At 52.2% G+C, this 22,132-nt stretch overlaps 5 protein-coding genes across 7 annotated transcripts in view; 2 read left to right on the top strand and 3 right to left on the bottom strand.

Moving 5' to 3' along the window:
- The window catches only part of cep85l (centrosomal protein 85L), a 17,031-nt gene extending 6,653 nt beyond the window's left edge, over positions 1-10,378 (top strand). The window contains exons 14-15 of one of the 2 annotated variants that reach the window (XR_015097570.1): positions 7,452-7,611; positions 10,229-10,375. The gene's annotated coding sequence lies outside the window, so the exon portion shown is untranslated. Of the gene's footprint in view, positions 1-7,451; positions 7,612-10,228 lie in introns of both variants that reach the window. The other variant, XR_015097571.1, reaches the window with a different exon arrangement.
- Positions 938-2,073, bottom strand: insm1a (insulinoma-associated 1a). Its single transcript, XM_086101044.1, has one exon. The coding sequence runs from the start codon at positions 1,931-1,933 to the stop codon at positions 938-940; it is 996 nt and encodes a 331-aa protein (XP_085957170.1). The 5' UTR covers positions 1,934-2,073.
- Positions 2,830-14,255, bottom strand: cfap61 (cilia and flagella associated protein 61). The gene is made up of 23 exons (XM_086099693.1): positions 13,820-14,255; positions 13,608-13,758; positions 13,443-13,519; positions 13,105-13,172; positions 12,802-12,961; positions 12,541-12,673; positions 12,105-12,356; positions 11,911-12,014; positions 11,609-11,648; positions 11,341-11,477; positions 10,972-11,257; positions 10,491-10,697; positions 10,282-10,410; positions 9,246-9,373; positions 7,526-7,618; positions 6,908-7,076; positions 6,662-6,839; positions 5,311-6,539; positions 4,811-5,138; positions 4,646-4,728; positions 4,363-4,568; positions 3,324-3,408; positions 2,830-3,247 (listed from the first exon to the last, which is right to left on the bottom strand). The coding sequence occupies exons 1-23, from the start codon at positions 13,963-13,965 to the stop codon at positions 3,101-3,103; spliced, it is 4,536 nt and encodes a 1,511-aa protein (XP_085955819.1). The 5' UTR covers positions 13,966-14,255; the 3' UTR covers positions 2,830-3,100.
- Positions 13,670-19,433, top strand: crnkl1 (crooked neck pre-mRNA splicing factor 1). 2 transcript variants are annotated; one of them, XM_086099681.1, is made up of 14 exons: positions 13,670-13,807; positions 14,780-14,932; positions 15,016-15,107; positions 15,653-15,811; positions 15,897-16,063; positions 16,324-16,502; positions 16,800-16,970; positions 17,042-17,233; positions 17,360-17,419; positions 17,486-17,566; positions 17,692-17,931; positions 18,089-18,190; positions 18,266-18,514; positions 18,955-19,433. In XM_086099681.1, the coding sequence occupies exons 1-14, from the start codon at positions 13,805-13,807 to the stop codon at positions 19,312-19,314; spliced, it is 2,208 nt and encodes a 735-aa protein (XP_085955807.1). In that variant the 5' UTR covers positions 13,670-13,804; the 3' UTR covers positions 19,315-19,433. The 2 variants fall into 2 exon arrangements, with proteins under 2 accessions (XP_085955807.1, XP_085955805.1); XM_086099679.1 differs by lacking the exon at positions 13,670-13,807 and adding an exon at positions 14,192-14,651.
- Positions 19,413-22,132, bottom strand: naa20 (N-alpha-acetyltransferase 20, NatB catalytic subunit). The gene is made up of 6 exons (XM_086099691.1): positions 22,036-22,132; positions 21,323-21,347; positions 20,801-20,891; positions 20,478-20,613; positions 20,239-20,384; positions 19,413-20,147 (listed from the first exon to the last, which is right to left on the bottom strand). The coding sequence occupies exons 1-6, from the start codon at positions 22,086-22,088 to the stop codon at positions 20,062-20,064; spliced, it is 537 nt and encodes a 178-aa protein (XP_085955817.1). The 5' UTR covers positions 22,089-22,132; the 3' UTR covers positions 19,413-20,061.

Raw genomic sequence — 22,132 nt, 5'->3', positions numbered from 1 at the left:
GTAGCGTTTTCATTAAGAGAGTTGAGACAGCGACAGAAGTGGCGATTAAAAAGAGGCCAGAAAGGAGGAGCCGCTCGTCTTTAATTCGCTCGACATGGAGAAGGCGATTAAACGTTCCCTAAGCTGAGCTATGATCCGGCACATGGCAGGCAGCCTGATCATCTGCGCTCACCTGCGCCACGCCGTAATCATATTTTCCGGCGCAGCGGCGGGCTAATTACGTGCACTCTCCTTCGAATGGGCAACTTCAGCACTTCCCAAACAAATAGACGTCTTGCTTGAAGAAACGTCGATCTTGTCACAAGCGTCTCACTGCTGCTAACTGTGGCTCATGTTTGTGTTTCCATGACGACACTTGTTAGTCTGTTTGGTTTTTATTCTTTTTGGACATTTGTCAAAAGAGTCCAGAAACATCCAAAACAAAGTAACGATGACCAAGTTCTCACACACGCACACGCGCGTGCGCACAAAGAAAGCAAACCAGAACACACAAAAATCTCGATTGCTGAGTTGATTGCTAAATGCTAGAAAGTCACAGTAAGCACAATCTTCTCTCGCTCCATTTGATATTTTAGAGTAATAATTTATCTGAATAAATACATAAATAAGAGCAAAATAGAAGATGGTGGTAAAGGCTTTGAGTTGAACCTTCAAATGAAGGCAGTTTTTTTTTTTTTGTCCAAAGGCATTAGTGGCGACGCTAGTCGCTTTGTTTTGCTCCCGTACGATCAGAAGAGCCAAAAGTTGATGATCAAGTTAAGCAAGCGTCACGTGCGGGATGATGGAGGGATGATGTCAGGGAAGCAACAGGACACAAAATGTACTGCCGGGTCGCCGGACGCCACATACAGACGAGCACGTATTCACATTCGCAGATGTCAATTCTCGAGTGAAGTTGAGATGATGCAGGAATGAACCCAGATCGCAACCCGGAACCTCAGAACGGCAACTCGTCGGCGTCCTCGGACGCGCCGCGCGGGACGGCCGGGCAAGCTTTGCAGCGCAAGGCGTGCGCCGACTGCACGTGAGGCGTGCCGGCGCGCGCCTCTCCTTGAGACGGGCGCGCTTGTGCGCCGGCAGCTACGCTCAGGTCGATGGGGGTGTGCCGCATGGCCACATGGTTCCGCAGGCAGGATTGACGCTTGAACCTTTCGGTGCCCCGAGCGCGCTGGCGCGGCTCCTCCCCTTCCGAAGCGGACTCGGATGAGCCGGGCTCCGCCGCGGGGAGACTCTTAGCCTCCGCCTTGGGCTTGTGCCAGCGGCGGTGTGACGCCAGGTTGGCGGGGCAGCTGAATCCCTTGTCACACTCGGGGCAGCGGTACTCCACCCGGACGATTCTGGAGCAGCGGTGCTGGGCCAGGCCGAGCGGGTCGGCGTACGCCTCCCCGCACAGCTGACACACAAACTGGCCGTCCGTACCGCCCGGAGAGCGGCGCTCGGCGGCCGGAACGGCCCGGATCTTCAGCCCCAGAACAGGCGAGGTGGTGACGTGGTCCTCAAAGTGCAGCTTGCGCATGTTCTTGACTCTTTTGGTGGCCGGTTTGACTTTGCACTCGGGGTCGGCGGGCCGCTTGGCGGCGGCGCTGGAGCCCATGTCGAAGAGGTGCCCCAGGGCGGCGAGCGCGGCGGGGAAGGCCTCGGCCGACGCCGGCGAAGCCAAACCCGAAGCCGGGTGCCTCTCGGCTTCCCGCTCTCCGCTCGCCGGCCAGGTTGGGCTACAGAGGGCTCGGTACACCCCCTCCGGGATGCCGAAGCGGGCGGCTCTGCACTCGCGCTCCGGTGCCGCCGTCCAGCGGGTGCGCATGGACGCGCGCGTGCGCTCTTGCGATGAAGCCCCCGAAGGTTTCCGCTCCTGCGCCTCCTCCTCGCACCGCGAGCGGTACGGCAGCGGGTTGAGCCTCTTGCTCCTCTTGACCAGGAAGCCTCTCGGCATCTTGAGCGGCTCAAGGCACTTTTGGGGTGTTTGGCAAAGGGTTGCGGGGTTACTCGGATCCCAGCGGGTCTCTGCTACTCCTCGACAACTGCGCCCTTTTTAAGGCCACATTGACTCCCTCCCGACTCCCACTTGCTTCATCTGCCACCAATCAGAGGGAGGTTCCCGCCCCCCTCCCTCATTTTCCCTCTTGAATTTGGATGAGGTGTGTGCGTGTGTAGTGGACTCACACACACACAGTGTCCCCCCCTGAGAAACCAAGCCCTCCCTCCGCATGTCGTCGACCCGGGCACACGCCACAGCAGCTTTTACGCTTGGATGACTTCCTGTCGGCCACATCACAATACATTGCCGCTACCTTTGACATCAAAGTTGATTTTGTTCCGTCTAATTCATTTCCATCCATACGTTGACTCAACTCCCGTTTCATTCATTTTGCAGAATAAGAACAACCGCAGTTGCTGGAAAGTGCTATACGGAACAACATCAACAGCAAAATCAAATCTTAAAAATATTTCCTCGTATGCCAAATCCATTTTCTCCATTGACATGAAATGCCAAATCACAGAAGTTTAAGAAACCAACAACAACAAAGTGCCACCTTAAGCCAAATCACACACACACACACACACACGTGCCCCGAACCACTCTGCCATGTGACCCCTGACCCTTGATGCGGTTTGCTTTTCACACCAGTGAAGTCGTTGTGATGCAAAGCAGCTGCATCTTCGTTCATTGTGTGTGTGTGTGTGTGTGTGTGTGTGCGCGTGTCTGAGAGAATGAGAGAGCCTCATTAGCATACAGCTGAAAGGTAACAACGTCATCCATTTGTGGCACTGTAAAATGAGATTTAATTCACTTTTGAGGAAGAAATGTTAGAAGATAATAATAAGTGTGCCTATTTTCAGCCCGTACTTATAAGTATTTGTGCTATAGTCAGGGGGAAAAAAAAGAGTTGTTATTTTTCGGTCCCGAAGCCAGAAATCCACCGGTCCAGGTCACTTGAGAACAAATTGGAGCAAACGTGGCCCCTGAGCTTGATTGAGCTTTGCCACTCCTGATGGAGAGTGTCTGCGCTTCGACTTGACCGCGGGATGTGCCCACTGTCGCCACCTGGGGCCAAATGTAATGATGATGACAATGACGAAGGAGTCACCTGCGATGATGTCACAAGTCCTCGGGGCAAGTGAACATGGGCAGCAGGTTGCGGTTAAAGGACAAATATTTGGCGGCATTGATCCTCAGCGGCGCTCTGCTGCTGGGGTTCTTCATCAAGTCGCGAGGGGCGGCGTCCTGAGGTTCCTCGCAGTCAACCTGCGGGGCAATCGGGCCAGTCGGCGAGGGTGCTGGCAAGGCTTTTCTTGATGGTCAAAGTTTGAGCGTGACGAACCTCGGCGTCGCCCTGGAGAAGCTCCTCCTCAAAGTCGGAGAATCGGTCATGAAAGATGGCCAAACACCAACTCTGCCTGAAGAAGCTGAAACAACAATTTCAGTTTCCTTCATTGAATCGCCACAATGAATCCGATTCAAACGTTCCCAAAAACAAAAAGTCAAATTGGATGAATCGACCGTCTTGCGCGCCTTGAAATGTGAGTCGATTGACTTAAGGAGCCAAAATACTAGTCAGCCTATTTTGTCGCTTTAACCGAGCAGTTGCAAACTTGGATAGATTGGAGCACCGTATGGCGGGGGGGGGCGGGCTCAAATCGTTGTCCCGTAAGAGAATAACAATTTGAAACCCAAAAGAAAGACAATGGCACCTCGTGTATTTAAAACGAGCGCATGGCCTCTGGTCCTCCACGTTAATGCTAATGCCAACACGCGCTGAAGGAGCATGCTAACGGATAGCATCATTTGACTTGAGAGAGCGAGTGCTCAAAATGGATTCAATTGAACTGACGGAATACTTTTGGGATGTCTTCAGACGCACATCTCGCATGTCCACAACATGCTCAAAATGTTTTTCTCCTCTTGTTGTCGGCTCCGTGTGCTTGTGTGTGTGTGTGTGTGTGTGTGTGTGTGTGTGTGTCTCAAGCAGCATGTGACCTCCTGATATTTCAACACAAACAACCCCCCCCCCCAGACATGTACGCTTATTGTCCCCCACCTCCTAATCAGTTTATGCATCCCCCAATGTGTCTTTGTGAATGGGACAAGCAGGACAAAACAAAAGCCTTCCCTTCCTCAAATCTACCCACTGCCACTTGTCACTCCCCCAACCACACGTCAGCGAACTGCCCCCCGCCCCCCCAGAGGATGGCTGGGCTGACTCGTAAAGTCATTGTGGGCCTGATTGACCACTCAGGCTGGGGTGGTGTGTGTGCGTGTACATTTTGCACTTCCATTAAAAAAAAAAAAAAAAACATGTTGACGTGGCCGAATGGAGCTTTTGCGGCTGTGGCGTTCCAGGGCAGTGTGTGAATGTGTACCTGTAGAGGTCGTGGATCTGCCGCAGCTGCAGTCTGACCAGCAGCTGTCCAAGGAGTTGCTGGTGTTTGCCGTACAAACACATCAGGTTGTGTACGGGGAGCGGCTTGAGGGACAAACAGGTGATGGTCTCCACCACCTGGTTGCGGTCCAGATGCAGGCAGAAGTAGTCGCCGCTCTCCGGGCGGCCCGTGGCGATGCGCCGGCCCTGCCGACGCAGCAAAAAAAATAAAAAATACGCACTTCCGTGGGAGAAAACAAACGTGGTAAAAGCGGCGGACGTACGCATGCCCCGGAAGGTCCTTGCGGGCTGCTGGCGACCGGTTTAGTCACGCAAAGATAGTTTAGTCGTCCCGGTAACGTGCCACCTGCGCACAACAAGCGACGCAAATGAGCGGCGACGACGTGCCATCGGGGCTGACTCTCAACGCATGTGGCGTCGACGCGCACCTTGGATCTTGGGCCGCTTGTAAACGGGAACGAGGCGGTCCGCGGCGCCGGGCATCTCGCGGTGCGCCTCCAGCGTCGGGTCAAAGTGCCTCAGCAACATGGTCGCCAGCTCCTGACCCACCTCCTTGGAGTTGAAGTTGCCGTGCGACCACTCGTCGCTGTAGTACGAGCGAGAGAACTTGGTGAGCGGGCCGGCTCCCGAGATGGCGGCGTCGTTGGTTCGGAAGGCGCCGTCGATGACCAGCCGGCCGTCGAACACCAGGAAGGAGCTGTTGATGCTGCCAAAGGCGTCGTAGTCCACGCCTCGGCTGGACAGGTTGATGAACACCTGACGGGGAAGAACCACGACAAAAGCCGCCGTTTTTGCCCACGCGTTTTCACAGGATGAGCCGGAGGCAGGCCGAGAGTTGCTCCGCAATACTGCCGTTGCACGATGACGTCATTGTGCAATCACGAACATGCCGAGTTGGCATCGCCGCCGGATTTGACTCTGCACTTACGCCGCAGGACAGGTGGAGGGCTTCCGAGCCGGTGCTGAAGGAAACGGACGTGAGAGGATCGGGATGCTCGCCGTTGTTCATCTGCATCAGAAGGCAATCGCGGTGGATGTGGACCTGAGCCTTCTTCAGAGCCGCCATCACTGCGCTCTCCACGCCCGCGTCGGAAAAGTAGACGCCCCTCGGCAGCTCATTGGAGATCGTTTTGGGAAGTGAGTCAGTGGCCACGCGGGGTTCGGGCGGCGGGTCATCGCCGACGGCGCTATCGGGGAGCGGGTCCCTGGAAGTGCCGTTCTCCAGAGCCGCACTGCCGGCGACACCAATCCCATGAGCCGAATCGTCTGCGACGTCACTCACAGGAGGCGACTCGTTGCTGACATCACTTTCAGGAAGCGACTCGCTCGTGACATCCACCTCACGGGGCGAATCATTGGCGTCATCAATCTCACGGGGGGAATCATCGCTGTCGTCGATTTCAGGAGGCGAATCACTGGCGACGTCAATCTCAGGAGGAGGGTCGTTGGTCACGTCGCTCTCAGGAGGTGAATCGCTGGTGACATCACTTTCAAAAGGCAAATCGTCGGTGATGTCAATCTCAGCAAGCGGGTCAGTGGTTGCGTCGGTTTCGGGAGGCGGGTCGTTGGTGATGTCATTTTCACGAGGTGAATCATTGTCACTCTCACGAGGCGACTCATCGGTGACGTCACTTTCACGAGGTGAATCGTTGGTGACGTCACTCTCCCGGGGCGAATCGTGAGTGACATCACTCTCAAGAGGCGGGTCATTCATGACATCACTTTCACAAGGCGAATCATTGGTGACGGTCGTCGTACGAGGCGAGTCATCGGTCTCATCACTCTCACGGGGCGAATCGGAAGTGACGTCACTCTGGCGAGGCGAATAGTTAGTGACGTCGCTCTCAGGAGGCGGGTCATTGGTGACATCGCTCTCAGGCGGCGAATCACTGATGACGGTTGTCTCACGAGGTGAGTCATTGGTGACCTCACTCTCACGAGGCCAGTCTTCGGCGTCGTCAAGAGGCAAGTCGTCGGTGGCATCGCTCTGAGGAGGGTGGTCATTTGTGACGTGACCTGCAGGGGGCGAATCATTGGCTACGGCGCGCAGGGGAGGTGTCAGCACCAGATGGATGCAGGACCCCCGCACTCCGATGCGGAGTAACATCTCCACGGTGGTGAAAACGTCAAGGCCCTTCCCATAGACGACGGCGTTATCTGCAGGGTGGCAGGATAATCACTCAAGATCATTTTTAGGACCACCGATAAGTGTGCCTTTTGCCGAGTTCGATCGCAAGCAGGGTGGCAACTTGTTCTTGAACCACTGTGCGTTTGCGTACCTGTCTTCCTCACAAAGTTTTCGAGCAGCCAGTCTCGAGCTGTGTTGCAGTCGTGCGGGTCGTTGAGGGTGAAGAAATTGGAGGGCACGGTGCCGGTGTATCTGGGGGGGAAGGACGCTTCCTTCCGCTGCTCATTTGTCTCGGGCTGGTCCTGATCCACTCGCGTTGGACAAGGCACCTGCACAAACGAGTGCTAGCTAGTCAGACTGACCGGCTTTCCCTCCGCCCTCTTGAAACTAACTCGACCTGGTACTGCAGGCCGGTACAGAGGACGAGGTAATCGTAGGGAATCTTGGCACCGCCGGACACCACCACGTGTTTAGACTTCCTGTTGATGGCGACCATCTTCGCGGCAACCTCGGCCACGCAGGAACGCAGCGGCAGCTGCGCCATTTCTCTACTGTTGTAGGCGTGGCTAAAGGGGGCGTAACCGCGTCATCGAATAATTCGCAGAAACATCGCATATTCTTCCGGGCGGCAAAAACCCAAAGCGTTTGTTCTCTCATGTCGTTTTTCCTTCTGGCCTTCGTCTCACCTGGTTCGTTGGTAGGCCGAGTCATGGCACGGACGTGCTCTTTTGGAAATTGGAAATGTGGTCCTTTCCCAACCCAGCAGGTGGTGATTCGTTCCCTGGCCATTGTGACCATGTCAAAGTGTCCTTGAGCAAGCGACTGAACCCCCAGTTGCTCCTGCTGCTTTGTCATCCGCAGGTGAATGAGGGTAACGGTGTAAAGCGCTTTCTAAGTGACAGCCTATTTACCATGCAAATTTGTTTGTTTGTTTTTTGCAGTTTTCTGCGACTCGGAAGGACCCTGGCACCTACTGTATTGTTTCCAAACGTTTTGTAAAGGCGAGTGCACTTGCCTGGTGGATAGGAACTTGATGCCGGCCAGGCCATAGTTGGCGGGGAAACCGTGCGTGGAGATGAGGGTGAGGTTGTTGAATCTCAGGTGAGGGCTGCACAGATGACACTTCAGTCCTTTTTCAGTATCAAGAACCATTAGACAAGATCCGAGTATTGCGTGCGCTCTTGATTTCTGCGTACTTTCACTTGGAGCACGACGGATGACCTTTCACGAGGTCGCAGGGACGTAAAAATGGACAAGAGCGTCGATCGAGAAATAGCTTTTGAATCCAAAGAGTCATACAGTCACTTTGACCGACAAGTTCAATTTGTTCCATGAGCGACTCACTTCACTAGAGGGTGTCACCGTCCAAGATTTTTGAGTTACAAAGCGCAACTGGTTGCTAGACAACGCTGCTAATCCCATCATGTTGTGACAACGAGCACAGCCCGAGTGCAAAATGTTGCATCCGATGCAAGCGGAGGAGTGAGATGCACAATGGCCGCTGGCATGCAAATGAGGCGGCGCAGCGTTGTCGGCTGCTCGCAGACGGTCGGCGTGACCCCGCAACCCAGCTCTTTATCCGTCTGACCTTGTCCCGGAGGGGAGCGGGTGGGATGGGGTAAGGGCGACACTGCGTTAGGCCGATCCACTGTCGGGTGCCCTAGATTGTCCTGAATCACGACATACTGTTGCTTTTTTTTTTTTTTTTTTTTTTAAACCAAATGGCCATAAATAGTTGCCTAAAATGTCGACTTAAAATGCCAATTTAGTGACAAAGCCTTCGCGGTGCCGCTGGAACGCCGGCGGTTTGGGCCAGCCTGGCACAAGGCTCCCGCAGGCCCACTCTGAGCCATCATTGGCCCTGGCATCAATTGGGCGTACGCTAACGGCCTCATTAGTCAACTCGTTAGCGGTGGCAAACGAGGGCGCCGACAGCCACGCGGTGAAGGCTAATTAAAGTCGGGCCGGCGCTGGACGTTCACGCCGCCAAACAGCCGGGCTCCGCGCCGACATCTTGCCAGCCGAACGTGCGCTCCGTACGAGCACCCGGCCTGTTGCCTGCCAGCTATCAGCTGCTCCTTCATCCTTACTGAAGCTACGGGATAAGACGCACGTGCGTAGAATACAGTGGGGACAAAAACACATCGGTGAAAGAAAATACGTGATACTCCCTATTACATGACTACGGACAGACGAGCAGCTCGAGATTTCTTTTCTGTAGCTCATTCACGTTTGTATTTGTCTCCCACTAACACTTCCAATTCTATCGCTTCAATTGCTATCGCACTTAAAGCGCAAACCCCTCTTTTAAATTGGGCAATCTGCACCACTTTTAGTATCGGTGCAGACAATCTGTTCAAGAGTCAACACGCAAGAAACATTCGCAAACGAATCGAATAAATATTGTTATAATATAAGCTAAACTTTGGGGACTGCATGTGAACAATTTCATGGAACAAAGACTAGAATTTAGGTTGTAAATGTAGGTCATTGCTTTTAATCCGTTCTGGTTTCTAATAGGACGGTCGTATAAACGGGGGACCAATTGATAGTTGACTGGCTGAGTTGTTGACATTGACAGACGGTGTCCCATCGACGGTGTGTGTGTGTGGGGGCAGGGGGAGGCGGGGGGGGGGGGGGGGGTGGCCACCAGCAATAAATCTTTGCCTGGGGCGTCCAATCAGAACAGTCTGGTGGAGGAGCAGAAAGTAAACGTGATTTGGAGGCCCACGCACCAGAAACAAAGCACCTCGAGGAAGGACAGGCCTGTGTCCGACGCCCCCACCAGGACGATCCTGGCGTTGACTGTGACCTTTGGTTCCATGGTCAGCTTGCGGCTGATGAGGTTGAGAGCAAACGGAGCCTGAAGGACCAAAAAAAAAAACATGCAACAATGTCGGACAGGGCATGTATGAGAGCAGCAGAACAGTTTGCTGTGGGAGTGACAGAGGACTTGAAGCTGGAGGTGGGAGTGCACCAGGGATCGGCTCTAAGCCTCTTCAGATTTCCAAAAGTGATGACAAAGGTCAAAGATAAGTTTACTTGGTTACACAGTAAACTGCAGGCGGAGGAACATTTAGAAAGGTGGCGGCTTTCATCGGGTTTTGCGTGAATAAATCCACAACCGAGCGAGTGACCAATTCTGGCTCAGCCCTTGGCAAGACTTTGTGCAAAGACTTTAAAGGCCAGCATGCACGCGACAAGCGCTTAAGAGCGGTTTCAATCGCCTCTTGGTGTGCAACAGTGTCCATTGTGTTGTAGCGTTGTGACAAGCCAGCGCCGGCGCTTTGACTTTCAACGATTCGACGACACGAGCTCTTATCTGCACACCAGCAGGGCAGGCGGGCACTCTGGATTCCAATAAAACACGTGCGCGTGTAAATATTGACTTGACATGAAAGTAATCACACAACACAAACGGATGAGACTCCTGTCTTTATTCCTGTGTCTTCTTCCGCAGAGGTGGCAAAACTAATCACTCGGCACAGGTACTCGTGTAAAAATAAATAAATTACATCAAGTTTTCATTGGCAGCCCAAATTAATATTTAGCTGTTTGATCAATAGTAGGTATCTTGAATGCCAAAGCCCATCCCCACGAGGAGCAAAAGCGCCGTCATTCATCCCGTGCAAACGTGACGACGCAACTCTTCAAACTGTAATCACGTGCCTGTAGTCAGGAAGACCTCGTTGATATCCGCAATCTTCATCCCCAACAGACAAACTCGCTCGCCCCCGGAAAGGTTCCTCCCGATGGTGTGTTTGAGCCCACCTGTTCCTCAGTGATGCTCCTGGCAGGCGCGTTGGGTCCGAGCTCCTTGAGAGGGTAGATGATCTGACGGCGGGGACGCACGGGGACGGCGCAGTCCAGGACAAAGTCCAGATGATCCACGCAGCCGTCCTGAGAGCGCAAGGGCAAAAGCCGTTCGTTCACCTGAGCTCCAATCCCAACCCGCTCTCCGGGGACGTCGTCCGGCGCACCTCCCGGCCCGAGCCCAGCGGGTACACGCGGTGGTAGAGGCTGGACTTGCGGGCCAGCCGCAGCGCCTCCTTGAACAAATGCCGGCTGAAGTGTTGGAAGCAGCGACGGAGCACAAAGTGGCGCAGCTGAGCGTGCTCCTGGACGCCGTGATGGCTGAAGTAGATGAAGTTCTCGATATTGTAGCGGGCCCGGATGTACTCCATGTCCTGGCGGGGCAACGGCAGACGCCGTCACCAACTATTGGAGGAGAGGATTTACGCGCACGACAGATTTTTTTTTTCCCCTCAAGTATCGTGGCTGCGATCGGCGGTCCTCACAGAGGTCCGACACCTTGACATAAGGCAGGAACTGGCCCGAAACCGTTTTTTGGAAATTCAGCCCTCACCCTAACCCAAATTGTCAATTGCAATGTGGGAAATGACAATCGGCAATTTACGTGGACATCATGTTGAATTGGCAAACAAACTTGTGGAAGCGTACCATCTCATCTCTGATGATCAGCAACCCCACCAGGGTGCCGTCCACGTCGGCCGCAAAGGCCTGCAGAGGACACTCGGCCTGCGTCGGGAGACGTGCGTCGGGACGGCGCGCACGCGTCGGCGTCGGGCTGCCGTCGACGTGTGCGCGTGTACCAACCGCATGGGCTTGGTTGTCGAAGAGGAGATCCAGATCCCGCAGCAGGGCAACTCTTCCCCTCCTCACGCGGCGCACCAGGTCGGCGAGGCCGTCCCGGTCGGACTCCAGCGCCGGTCGCACGTTGACGCTCCTGCAAGCGCACCGTCGGCACGTTGAGGACGCGCCGGCGCAGATGGCGGGAGGCCTCGCCCGCCTCGTCGCGGCGGAGCCCACCTCAGCCCGTCGCGGTGCAGAATGTAAAGGTCGGAGGGCAACAGGCTGCCGGGTCGCGGAGGAACTCTCAGGAAGTTCTGCAGGAGCGGGAAGTCCAGAGACATCGTAGGGACCGTGATGATGCAGAAGTCCAGATCCTGGTGGACCGTTCCCACGCCGAGCGTTAGATTCGTCTCACGTCTATTTTCAATGTGTGTTGCTGTTGTATGCGTGCTCTATGTGTCGCGTGTGCTACATGAGCATGTTGGAGGCCGCGATGCACACTCACTGGGAAGAGTCGGAATATGTATGGAATCAAGTCCAGTGATCTGGAAGAGGAGGAGGAGGAGGAGTGAAACCAATCTGCTGGTCGCCGTGGCAACACAACGGCCTTCCATCAGCTCAGAGCCAGCCGGTGAAGGCAACGGTCACGTGACCTATAGTCGGAGGACGATCATCTAACTGCGCATGTTTACTCCGATCTCAGGTTTGGGAGTTGCGACATTCTAGTCGTCAGGAACACACTCTGGGAAAACGTGACTTCCGACGCAAAGGAATGCCAGAAAAAAAAAAAAAAAGTCTGGTCCTCACCTTATCTCGTAGTTCTTCTCCGAGAAGAAGAACTGGATACAGAAGGCGTTGGGTTCCCCTGAGGTTTCGTCAGATGTTGCAGACAGAACCTCCTCGTCGTCCTCCTGAGGACGACAATCAGTTCTTCCACTCCCGCCATCGTAGACCTTCATTATGACGCTGTCAACCATAATTATGACTTGTTGTTTTAATACCTGGCATTCTTCTTGTCCTTCTGATTCGGGTTCTTCTAGAGGTTCTTGCTGCGGTTCTGGTTGCGGTTCTTGCGGCGGTTCCTCCGCTTCATGAGGATGAGGGTCGGCATCGCTTTCAGAGTCGTCCGTGTCGTCGGCGTCCTGCTCGGCTTTGCACAAGCCGCCAAAATGCTTCAGGTCGAAATGTTCCTGCAGTCGCCTCACGTCCACCTCTGCGGTGACGCTGATGAAACCGGTGATGGTGCCGTCGCACTTGCCCGGACAACCACAACAACAGCGTCATCGTCATCGTCATCATCAACAAGACTCATCTCCAACGTTTTTTTTTTTTTTTTACTTCTGTCATTATTTTGCAGTGATTAACTTCCCCGCATGGACTGTTACTGCAGACTCACGCAGCGAACGAGCACGAGCCAAGAAAGTGACAACGACACACCTCGCACACGGCGGCGTGGTTGTTCTCATCCTGGGCCTCGATGAGCTCCGACAGGAAGTAGGGCCGCTGCAGGACCGACAAAATCTTCGTCTGCTGAGCCACGATGTGCATGACGTCATCGTGGTCTTCAACCCTGACGCGGACGTTGCCCGATTTAACACGTGACACCGTGACCTCGTGAGATAGCCAATTAATTGAATGGGAACACAGCTTCCCGCCTATTTTCTTTGTGTGTGCGTGTGTGTACTCATGAGATATGACCTTGCAGGCCGGACATGAAGTCTTGGACAAAGTCTTCGTCGGTGACACACGAATGCCATCAACTCAGCTGCTGCTTTGTCTTTTTCGTCCTCTTCTTCTTCTTCTTTTTCTTCTTCAGTCAGACGCTGCAGAGGCTCCAACAACTCATCCAATGCCGCATCTGTACATTCACACAAACACACTGAGTTGATAGAATGGACGGATGAGATAGATCAGGACTTTTTACGAAACTGGAGGAGGTTAACTGGGGCTACACAGATTTCTACTGTAGCCCCTCTTAGTTGAATGAGATCGCCGATTTACCTAAGCAGACCGATGTTGAGCTCAACAGGCACACAAAGTCCAGCTCAGCAGTGGTGTTGAACACGGCACTGTGGGGCACCGACAACACACAAAAACACACTTTCGTTATCGGCGAGTCCTGAAAATGAATCTCGTTTTTCAACAAATAATCTCTTATTTATTCATCGACGGTTTATCGTGACGGGGCAGAACACCAGGTACAATACACTGTTGCTGCCATTTGCTCCGGTTGGCCTATTGATGGGTTTGTGCTGATTAAAAAGGATGCATGAAGTTCCCCCTGGAGGCCAAGGAACCAAATGCACAAGCCGCCATCGATGTGATTGCAGTGGAGACACCTCATGATATGCTGAAAGCTTGCAGCGGAGAAGGCGGTCTGGGACACGAACAGATGAAGGAAGAGCGTGTTCCACGGCTGAAGGATGACAACAACAACATCACAAATCATACGCACACAGCGCGCGGTGTGTATTTTTCACCTATGCACACACATAAACACACACCGTCAAGGCGTCAGCTTTGAAGTGCTTGCAGAAGAAAGATTCCCAGTGAGGTGGATCAACCAGTGAGGCGACGGGATGGTCAAAGAACGACGCGTGGGCCATCACGTCACCTTCCTCGCTGGCCAAGGTCACCGCCAGGTTGGCCTTCTCCCTACGAAGAAGAGCAAAGTCATCACGGCCATTCGGACTGCCATTATATGGTTTGCACTCACAGGAGTTGAAGGACATTGACGGGACCAAAAAGCTCCAAGGCTTCAGGGCTGAGGAGCTTTTCAATGGCTTCAGCATCTGAACATTCGCTCCTTCTCACTGTCACTTTTGCCACCTGACCGCTGCTTGATGTGATTGTATTATTCATCTTGTCTTCAAACGGCTACCACATTCACAAATAAAACACCGCCATTTTCGAGCATACGAGACAATAACGCCACACAAGACCAAAAATGGGACCAAGAGGCTCCGCTTCCCCTACTTTTTTTTAAAGGAACTGACTCAACTCATTGTCTCGTCTGAGGAGTTGAATTTAAAGATAAATGAGTGAGAAAACAACATAAATGAAGAACATATTCTAATGATTTTCGAACTCCTAACGGATCACCGGGCCCCGTGCTTTCACGCTTCTCGTTCCTTCGACGCAAACGTCGTTGTTGTGGCAACCGCGGGTCGGAACGCCTTCTGGGGTCTGGTATGGCGAGTTCGTTGCGTGTCATGTGACGTCAGGGATAAAAATTGAAACTAAAGTAATGGAAAACAAAATTTAAAATTCAATCTAACGCCTCACGTCTGAATGGGGTCCAAGCGTTCACTTTTAAAATTTACTATTATTTTAAGAAAGTAAATATCGTAAACGGAAGTCGCAAAGCATTCTGGGAACTGTCATGGTGGCTCGCTTGTGCTCTCCGAAACGTTTCGGCGCCTCTCTGACTTGTGGTTGATTTTTCCGCGGGTAATTTTAAGAATAGAATCGACTAGTTTCTTAAATATTTGGTTGGCAAAATGGCCTCGACGGCGGCTGGCAAGCAGCGAATACCTAAGGTGGCGAAGGTAAGATATAACGCAAGCAAGAGAAGGACCGCGGGTGCTGGCTGAGCTAATGCTAACGCTAACAAGCAGCTCTTGGACTTTCGTGGTAAAAGTAAACGAGGGGACTGTCAAATGTGTTTGTGTTTCAGGTGAAGAACAAAGCTCCGGCGGAGGTGCAGATCACCGCCGAGCAGCTCCTCAGGGAAGCGAAAGAACGAGAACTGGAACTTCTGCCGCCGCCACCGAAACAAAAGATCACCGACAAGGAAGAACTCAACGACTACAAGCTGAGGAAGAGGAAGGTGCGCATCCACACGGACGGATCGCCTCCCAAATCTCCTCTTCGTTTCCCCCAACAGCGCCTGAGAGTTTGCTTACTTTGCAGGCGTTTGAGGACAACATCCGAAAGAACCGCACAATAATCAGCAACTGGATTAAATACGCACAATGGGAGGAAAGCCTGACGGAGGTCCAGAGGTAGTTTATACAAACTTTCAAAATGGGTTTTTATTTTAGGTTTCGATGTTGGGGTGGTCAGGGCCAGCGAGGCCTTCTCTGTTGGCTAAACACGACCAGAAGCACTAATCTACGTTTCATTTACATTAGTCATTTGGAATGTTTTTATTTTTTTAACAAAGCGAGTGTTTGTTTTTTTCTTTGTGAGATAATTGTTGATTTTGAACTGCTCCAGATAATTTGCCTGGCACACTTTGAGACAGTAATTCATGCCTTTGTCACATCCTGGCTCGATTACTGCAATGCCCTTTACTTTGGAGTCAGCCAGTCCTCCATTACGCGCTTTCAGCTGGTGCAGAATGCCGCTGCTCGCCTCTTGACATGCTCCGTGTACAGCACTTTGTATGCAGCGATGGCTGTTTGAAAGTGCTCTATAAATACAAATATAAATACAGTTGACTTGACTTGCTGTCATATTGCTTTGTGTGTGTGTGTGTGTGTGTGTTTGATACCAAATACGTAGCCCGGCTCATCATTGGCTGTCTCCATCCTGTGTGCCACTTTAGGGCTCGCTCCATTTACGAGCGCGCGCTGGATGTGGATCACCGCAACGTGACCCTGTGGCTGAAGTATGCCGAGATGGAGATGAAAAATCGGCAGGTGAACCACGCGCGCAACATCTGGGACCGAGCCATCACCATCCTGCCCCGTGTCAACCAGTTCTGGTAAACAAAAAGCAAGGGCGTGGTGCCCCCCCCCCCCCCCCCCCCCATGGGGGGACATTTTCACAGCGACTTTGCTTGGCGGCAGGTACAAGTACACATACATGGAGGAGATGCTGGGCAACGTGGCGGGCTGCAGGCAGGCCTTTGAGCGCTGGATGGAGTGGGAGCCCGAGGAGCAGGCCTGGCATTCCTACATCAACTTTGAGCTGCGCTACAAGGAGGTGGACAAAGGCCGCAGCATCTACGAGCGATATATCCTTCTCACGCTGCCCGCTGGCTACGTTGCCACGTCCTACTCCAAAATGGCTGCTGGCAACATGAGTAACTCTGCTTTGAAAACGTCTGCCAGTCAATAAGTGAAAATAGGCTGTTTATTTTAACAATCGATGTAGGGAGAGTATGAGGATGCCATTGTGTTTTATAGGATTTTCATGCGTCAGATCTAGCCGCCGATAACTATGATCTCAACCGCTTATGGGAAGAAGAAAAAAAAGTCTTTAACTGGTGCGCACTCGTCATGGTCCACCCCGAGGTGAAGAATTGGATCAAGTACGCTCGCTTCGAGGACAAGCACGGCTACATCGCTCACAGCAGAAAGGTGTTCGAGCGCGCAGTGGAGTTCTTCGGTGAGGAGCACGTGGACGAGAACCTCTTTGTTGCCTTTGCCAAGTTTGAGGAGACTCAGAAGGAGGTCAGTTGTTCCTTTTGGGCACAGATGGTAATATTAGTATTGCATATCTCGCTGCATCTTGGTGTTGATGAATTTTATTGAGGCAAAACGAGAGCTTTGACACTCTTGTGGGGTGATTGGGGTTCAACGTTTTGGGGGGCATCAGATTTAATGATGGTCACTTTCCCCATGACGAGCGAAAATCGGAGTAATTTCCACCCCTGGGGAAAAAAAAGATTGATAACTTTCCATTGATGCCACAAGATGGCAACAGAGCAATACTTTTGACTCGAGTGTTTCGATGTTTGTCCCCGTCAGTTTGAGCGCGTGCGCGTGATCTACAAGTACGCTTTGGACCGGATCCCCAAGCAGCAGGCCCAGGAGCTGTTCAAGAACTACACCGTGTTTGAGAAGAAATTTGGAGACCGACGGGGCATCGAGGACGTCATCGTCAGCAAGAGGAGGTTCCAGTACGAGGAGGAAGTCAAGGTAGGCGGACGGACCGAGTCCCATTACAGCCAAGGCTGCCCTCTCTCACTTTGGCCGGTGTGTCCGCGAAGGCCAACCCGCACAACTACGACGCCTGGTTCGATTATCTGCGGCTGGTGGAGAGCGACGCCGATCCCGACACGGTGCGAGAGGTGTACGAGCGCGCCATCGCCAACGTGCCGCCCATCCAGGAAAAGCGCCACTGGAGGCGCTACATCTACTTGTGGATCAACTACGCCCTCTATGAAGAGCTGGAGGTCACGGTGAGTTTGGAGCAGACGGCGTGTCGTTAGGTATGCGCTTCGCTGGACAACCGAGAGATGTTTTGGTGGTCAAGCAATTTCATGCTCGCTAAAGATTGAAAACGCTGCCTTTGCATTTGTGGGCAGGACGTGGACAGGACAAGGCAAGTCTATCAGGCCTGTCTGGATCTGATCCCTCACAAAAAGGTAATCGCTTGAATGGCGACAACGGCGGATCATGTTGACTTGACGGCTGTCTTCTCTGTGACTCAGTTCACCTTTGCAAAGATCTGGCTGCTGTACGGCCAGTTTGAGATCAGACAGAAGAACCTGCAGGGTGCCAGAAAGATCTTGGTAAGACTCACATATGTCTTCCAAACAGGGTTGACACTTGAAAATGAAATGGCCAAGCGCTACCAACTGAGAACGGGTGCTCGATGCAGTCAGCACGTCAACATGGTCACTTTTGGACTCTCCAGGGCACGGCGATCGGCAAATGTCCAAAGAACAAACTGCTGAAGGGCTACATTGAGCTGGAGCTTCAGCTGCGCGAGTTCGACCGCTGCCGGAAGCTCTACGAGAAATACTTGGAATTCACGCCGGAAAACTGCGCCACCTGGATCAAGTTTGCCGAGCTGGAGACCATCCTGGGCGACGTGGATCGGGCGCGCGCCATCTTTGAGCTCGCCATCGGACAGCCGCGGCTGGACATGCCCGAGGTGTACCGCCCCTCACCCAACCCAACCCAACCAAGCCATAGCATAACAAAAGTCGTTTATCGTAATGCTAACCTACAATGCCGAACACCATTGATGGGCCAACAAACTTGAGCGTCCATGTTGTGGTCATTTTCAAAAGCGTCCTGATGTGCTTCAGGTTTTGTGGAAGTCCTACATCGACTTTGAGATTGAGCAGGAGGAGTTTGGGAACACGAGGAACCTTTACAAGAGGCTGCTGCAGCGTACCCAGCACGTCAAGGTGAGTCCCGTGGCCCTTTGCGCCACCTCGGACGCGCAAGCGACGCCTGTCGACCGACTGGCTTTCCGGCGGCAGGTTTGGATCAGCTACGCCAAGTTCGAGTTGTCGCTGGAAGGTGGCGAGCGGCAGGGCAGGTGCCGGCAGATCTTCGAGGAGGCCAACAAGAGCCTGAGGAGCTGCGAGGAGAAGGAGGAGCGGCTCATGTTGCTCGAGGCCTGGAAGGACTTCGAGGCCGAGTTCGGCTCGGACGACGACGGGGAGCGCGTCGCCAAGCTGCTGCCCGAGAAGGTCAAGAAGAGGAGGAAGCTCACGGCCGAAGACGGGGTACGCCGACTGGCGCTCTTAATTGCCAGCAAACCCATGAAGCCTTTCAGTCATGGGATATTGGTCGGATATTCTTTTTTTTTTCTGTTTCGTGTGGAATGAAAAGGATATTTTCAGCATTATTTAAAAAAAAAAAAAAAAAAAGCTTTTTATGAAACGTTTTGTTCCAATATTTTTTAGCATTCAAATTGGGAATGTGTTTTAACCCATTAATTCAGGTTTGTGTCGGATGTTTTGTTATATATCTACATAATCCTTTTTGGGGAGAGGTGGGGGGGTGTTAAAAAAAGTTACAAATCTTGTTTGGTATCAGTGGAGTTAAAGTTAGCCCCATAAGAGGAAGTGTTTCTGAATAGTGTAGATGCCATTTTCTTTTTGTATAAGCGAGGAGGAAATCAAATGATGTCCTTTTTGCATTTGTATTTCATTTGCGGCGGCAGTCGGACGCGGGCTGGGAGGAGTACTACGACTACATTTTCCCAGAGGACGCCGCCAACCAGCCCAACCTCAAGCTGCTCGCCATGGCCAAGATGTGGAAGAAGCAGCAGCAGATGGCCGACGACGATGACCGCGACCAGAACCGGGACCTTCAAGAAAAAGCTCTGAGGAACGAGGAGATGGCCGCCGCCACCGAAGACGTGCCGCACAACTGTGAGGCAAGCCAAGTTACGCAAGACGAGAACACCTTTGACGACCGAGACGACAGCAGCAGCAGTGAGGAGGACCAGGAGGAGAAACAGGACGGGGACAAGAAGGATGTGGACAAAAAGGACAACAGAGGTGATGAGGATCAAGGTTAGAGGTCCCCCCGCCCCCGCCGTCTTTGCGGTGACTCCATCACAGTTTTTTTTTTTGTTTTTTTTTTTACAACAATAGTTTATTTTAGAATGTACAGCAATTAAAGAGCATTTGAAGCTTTTTTGCTCTGTGGCTCTCCGGCATACGACAAAAGCAGTTTGAGCATTTGTTCCACCTCCTTGCTGTCCAGCTTGTGGTCCATCTACCGCGTCCTTCCAAGTAAGACATACTAGGTGAGCAAGTACGATTTTCAAGTAGACGTGCAACCATTGATTGATCGTTTAGCGCCTAACGTTGTCTAAATCCTCGGAATGCCGTCCTCCCAACAGATTGAGTGAATTCAGTGCCCTGACATGAAAGCTTTGTGTTTCATCAGATATGCACAAGCATAAATTCATTCATTCACTTACTAGGTTGGTCTGTCAGAAAATCATCAAAACGTTGAGTGTTTTCCCAAGTAAAAGCCGAAAGAATGTTGGCTAATGTCTCCGTTGGATTGAAGACAAAGATGAGCCGTCTGCGTTGAGGGTTTGACCGTTGAGAGGCTGAAATGCCGAAGATTTGGACAACTAATCGTCCATCGCCACAGTAAGTTGCTGAGTCAGGAGATCACAGATCAGATGTCGATTAACGCGTTGCAGCTCTACCAAGGAAGCCAAAGCGTGCACCAGTACCGGGCCATCAAGGAAATGGCGGCGACGCTCAAAGGCCCTTCAATTGTGGCGTCTACCAGTGAGCCACAAGCGTGGTTATTCAATGTCCTCAGGCCTGACGGGATGCGGCAGTGGGATGATGGACTTCTTCTCGGTGTCTCGGGACAACGCTTTCCTCATGTCTGCGCGGGGAGAGGCGCACACACACACACACAATGTCACAGGACTACCAGCGTCATGACGATAATGATGACGACGACCATCTAAACGGACCGTAGGCATCCTCGTCCGGCTCGCCGTTGCTGGCCGAGTAGTATTCGATGACGGTCCTGTAGACGCTGTAGCCCAGACGCTTGTACATGCTGACCGCCACCTGGTTGGACACGCGCACGAACAGGTCCACGAAGAAGCCGCCCTTCCTGAGGGACGACATCCACGGCACGCGTGCAAATGGGCAGATGCCATTTGACTCTCAGCTTGAAAATCGTCAGTCGGTGAAAGTGAAGCGGAACCTTTCTGAGATCTCCTCCAGCATGTCCATGAGTTTGGCGGCCAGTCCCAAGCGTCGGAACTCCGGCGCCACGGACAGCGCGGTGACGTGGCCGTGCCACTCCTCTCGGGCCACCGAGCCCTCCGCCTTTCCCATGACTGTGTGCACACAGCGGCAACAAGCACCAGACTTGCGTGTTGAGATTGCGATGGGACAGCATCATTGACACGTTCCCGAAACACTACCAAGAGGGCTTGGAGAGGGCCCTTGATTGAACTATGTCAGGCCACTATGTAAGCATTCCAAAATGGTGACCGGGGCGTCAGCGAATGATGACCAACTTACTGTATCCCATGAGTTCGCCTCCGGGAGCCTCGGCAACAATGAAGTACTCGGGCCAGTGAGCCAAATACTGGAGGTAGAACGGGATCCCATACTGATGTCAAAGCTCAAGGGGAAAAAAAATCCATTTCATCACATCACCAGTTGATAACACAAACTTTCATCAAGTCCAAGCTCTCAGTTCAATTGAACATTAAGTCCAAAAGGGTCATGGCAACTTGCGCAGCCCTCGGGGGTCAGGCTCCTCAATACAAGGGGCTTGACTGTCTTTCATTTATTTCTCCTTTAGACAAGATTAGCTGAGGGGGGGCTGATTCAAACTAAAAGCTGCCTCTCGCAACTCTGCATATTTAGTGTTTCAAAACATCTCCGTAAGTAGGCATTCATTTTAATTCTCATTTTTTTCTGTGTTCACGACCATGTTTGTGGTTTTTGTATTTGAACCATATCAACCACTTGCTGAAGACCTAACACTGACTTCCTACCCTTGTCACAGTCGTCAATTGACAGGAGCTCAAAGGATACAGTCTCTGTCAAAGGGTCCAAGTTGCTGTGGAATCAAAGGTACAATTTAGTGTCATGGACCACTATCATGCATGCTTTAGATCAGTGGTTCTTAACCTTGTTAGAGGTACCGAACCCAACCAGTTCATATGCGGAACCACCGAACCCTTAGTGAAAAAATAAAACTATGATTCGAGAAGTGTTCTAAATTTCCCGCAGCACTGACTGGACAAGCAATAAAATGTGATCATCTGCAGCCAGTGACCGCCAAGCGGATGTGCCGTAACTGAATGACATGTTATGTCGGCTGTGTCTTAACCTCCAGGGCAGAGTCTTCGTCGAACCCAGGTGAAGAACCACTGCTTTAGTGTCTTGCAGTAACAACGAAAGTCACGTAAGCTACAGTATGTACCAGCTACCGAGTAGAAGTGGCTCGTTTTTATTTACTGTCCGATAAACGAGAAAAATTCAACATATTTGCAAATTGCAGTTAGATGACCGACTTAGTCAGGAAGCCAATAAATCAATAAAACATGACTTATTGAGTGTCATGGTAGGTTTGTCGCGCGGCGAACATAAAATGAGCCTTTGTGTGAACGGAGTTTAGTGCTGTCGAACGTCTCAGGGACACACGCGGATTAGCCTGCTAGCGTTTACACGCATTGAACGTACAAGGTCACGAAACTGCAACATGAAGAAACTTATGAATCTCTCGAAACAAGGTTTGCGCTTACATATTGTTGAATTTAAACAAATCGTCGCAGTTGAACGGCCGTAACGTCGTCATGTCGGCGTCCGTGAAAGGCAGCAGCAATCTCAACAGCGCCCTCT

The sequence above is a fragment of the Hippocampus guttulatus genome, chromosome 20 (genome assembly GCF_054856545.1).
Source record: "Hippocampus guttulatus isolate MCC_2025c chromosome 20, RoL_Hgut_1.0, whole genome shotgun sequence".
Lineage (NCBI taxonomy): Eukaryota > Metazoa > Chordata > Actinopteri > Syngnathiformes > Syngnathidae > Hippocampus > Hippocampus guttulatus.
Note: the sequence above shows the minus strand (reverse complement) of the source record. Positions and strands in the feature narration are given on the sequence as shown.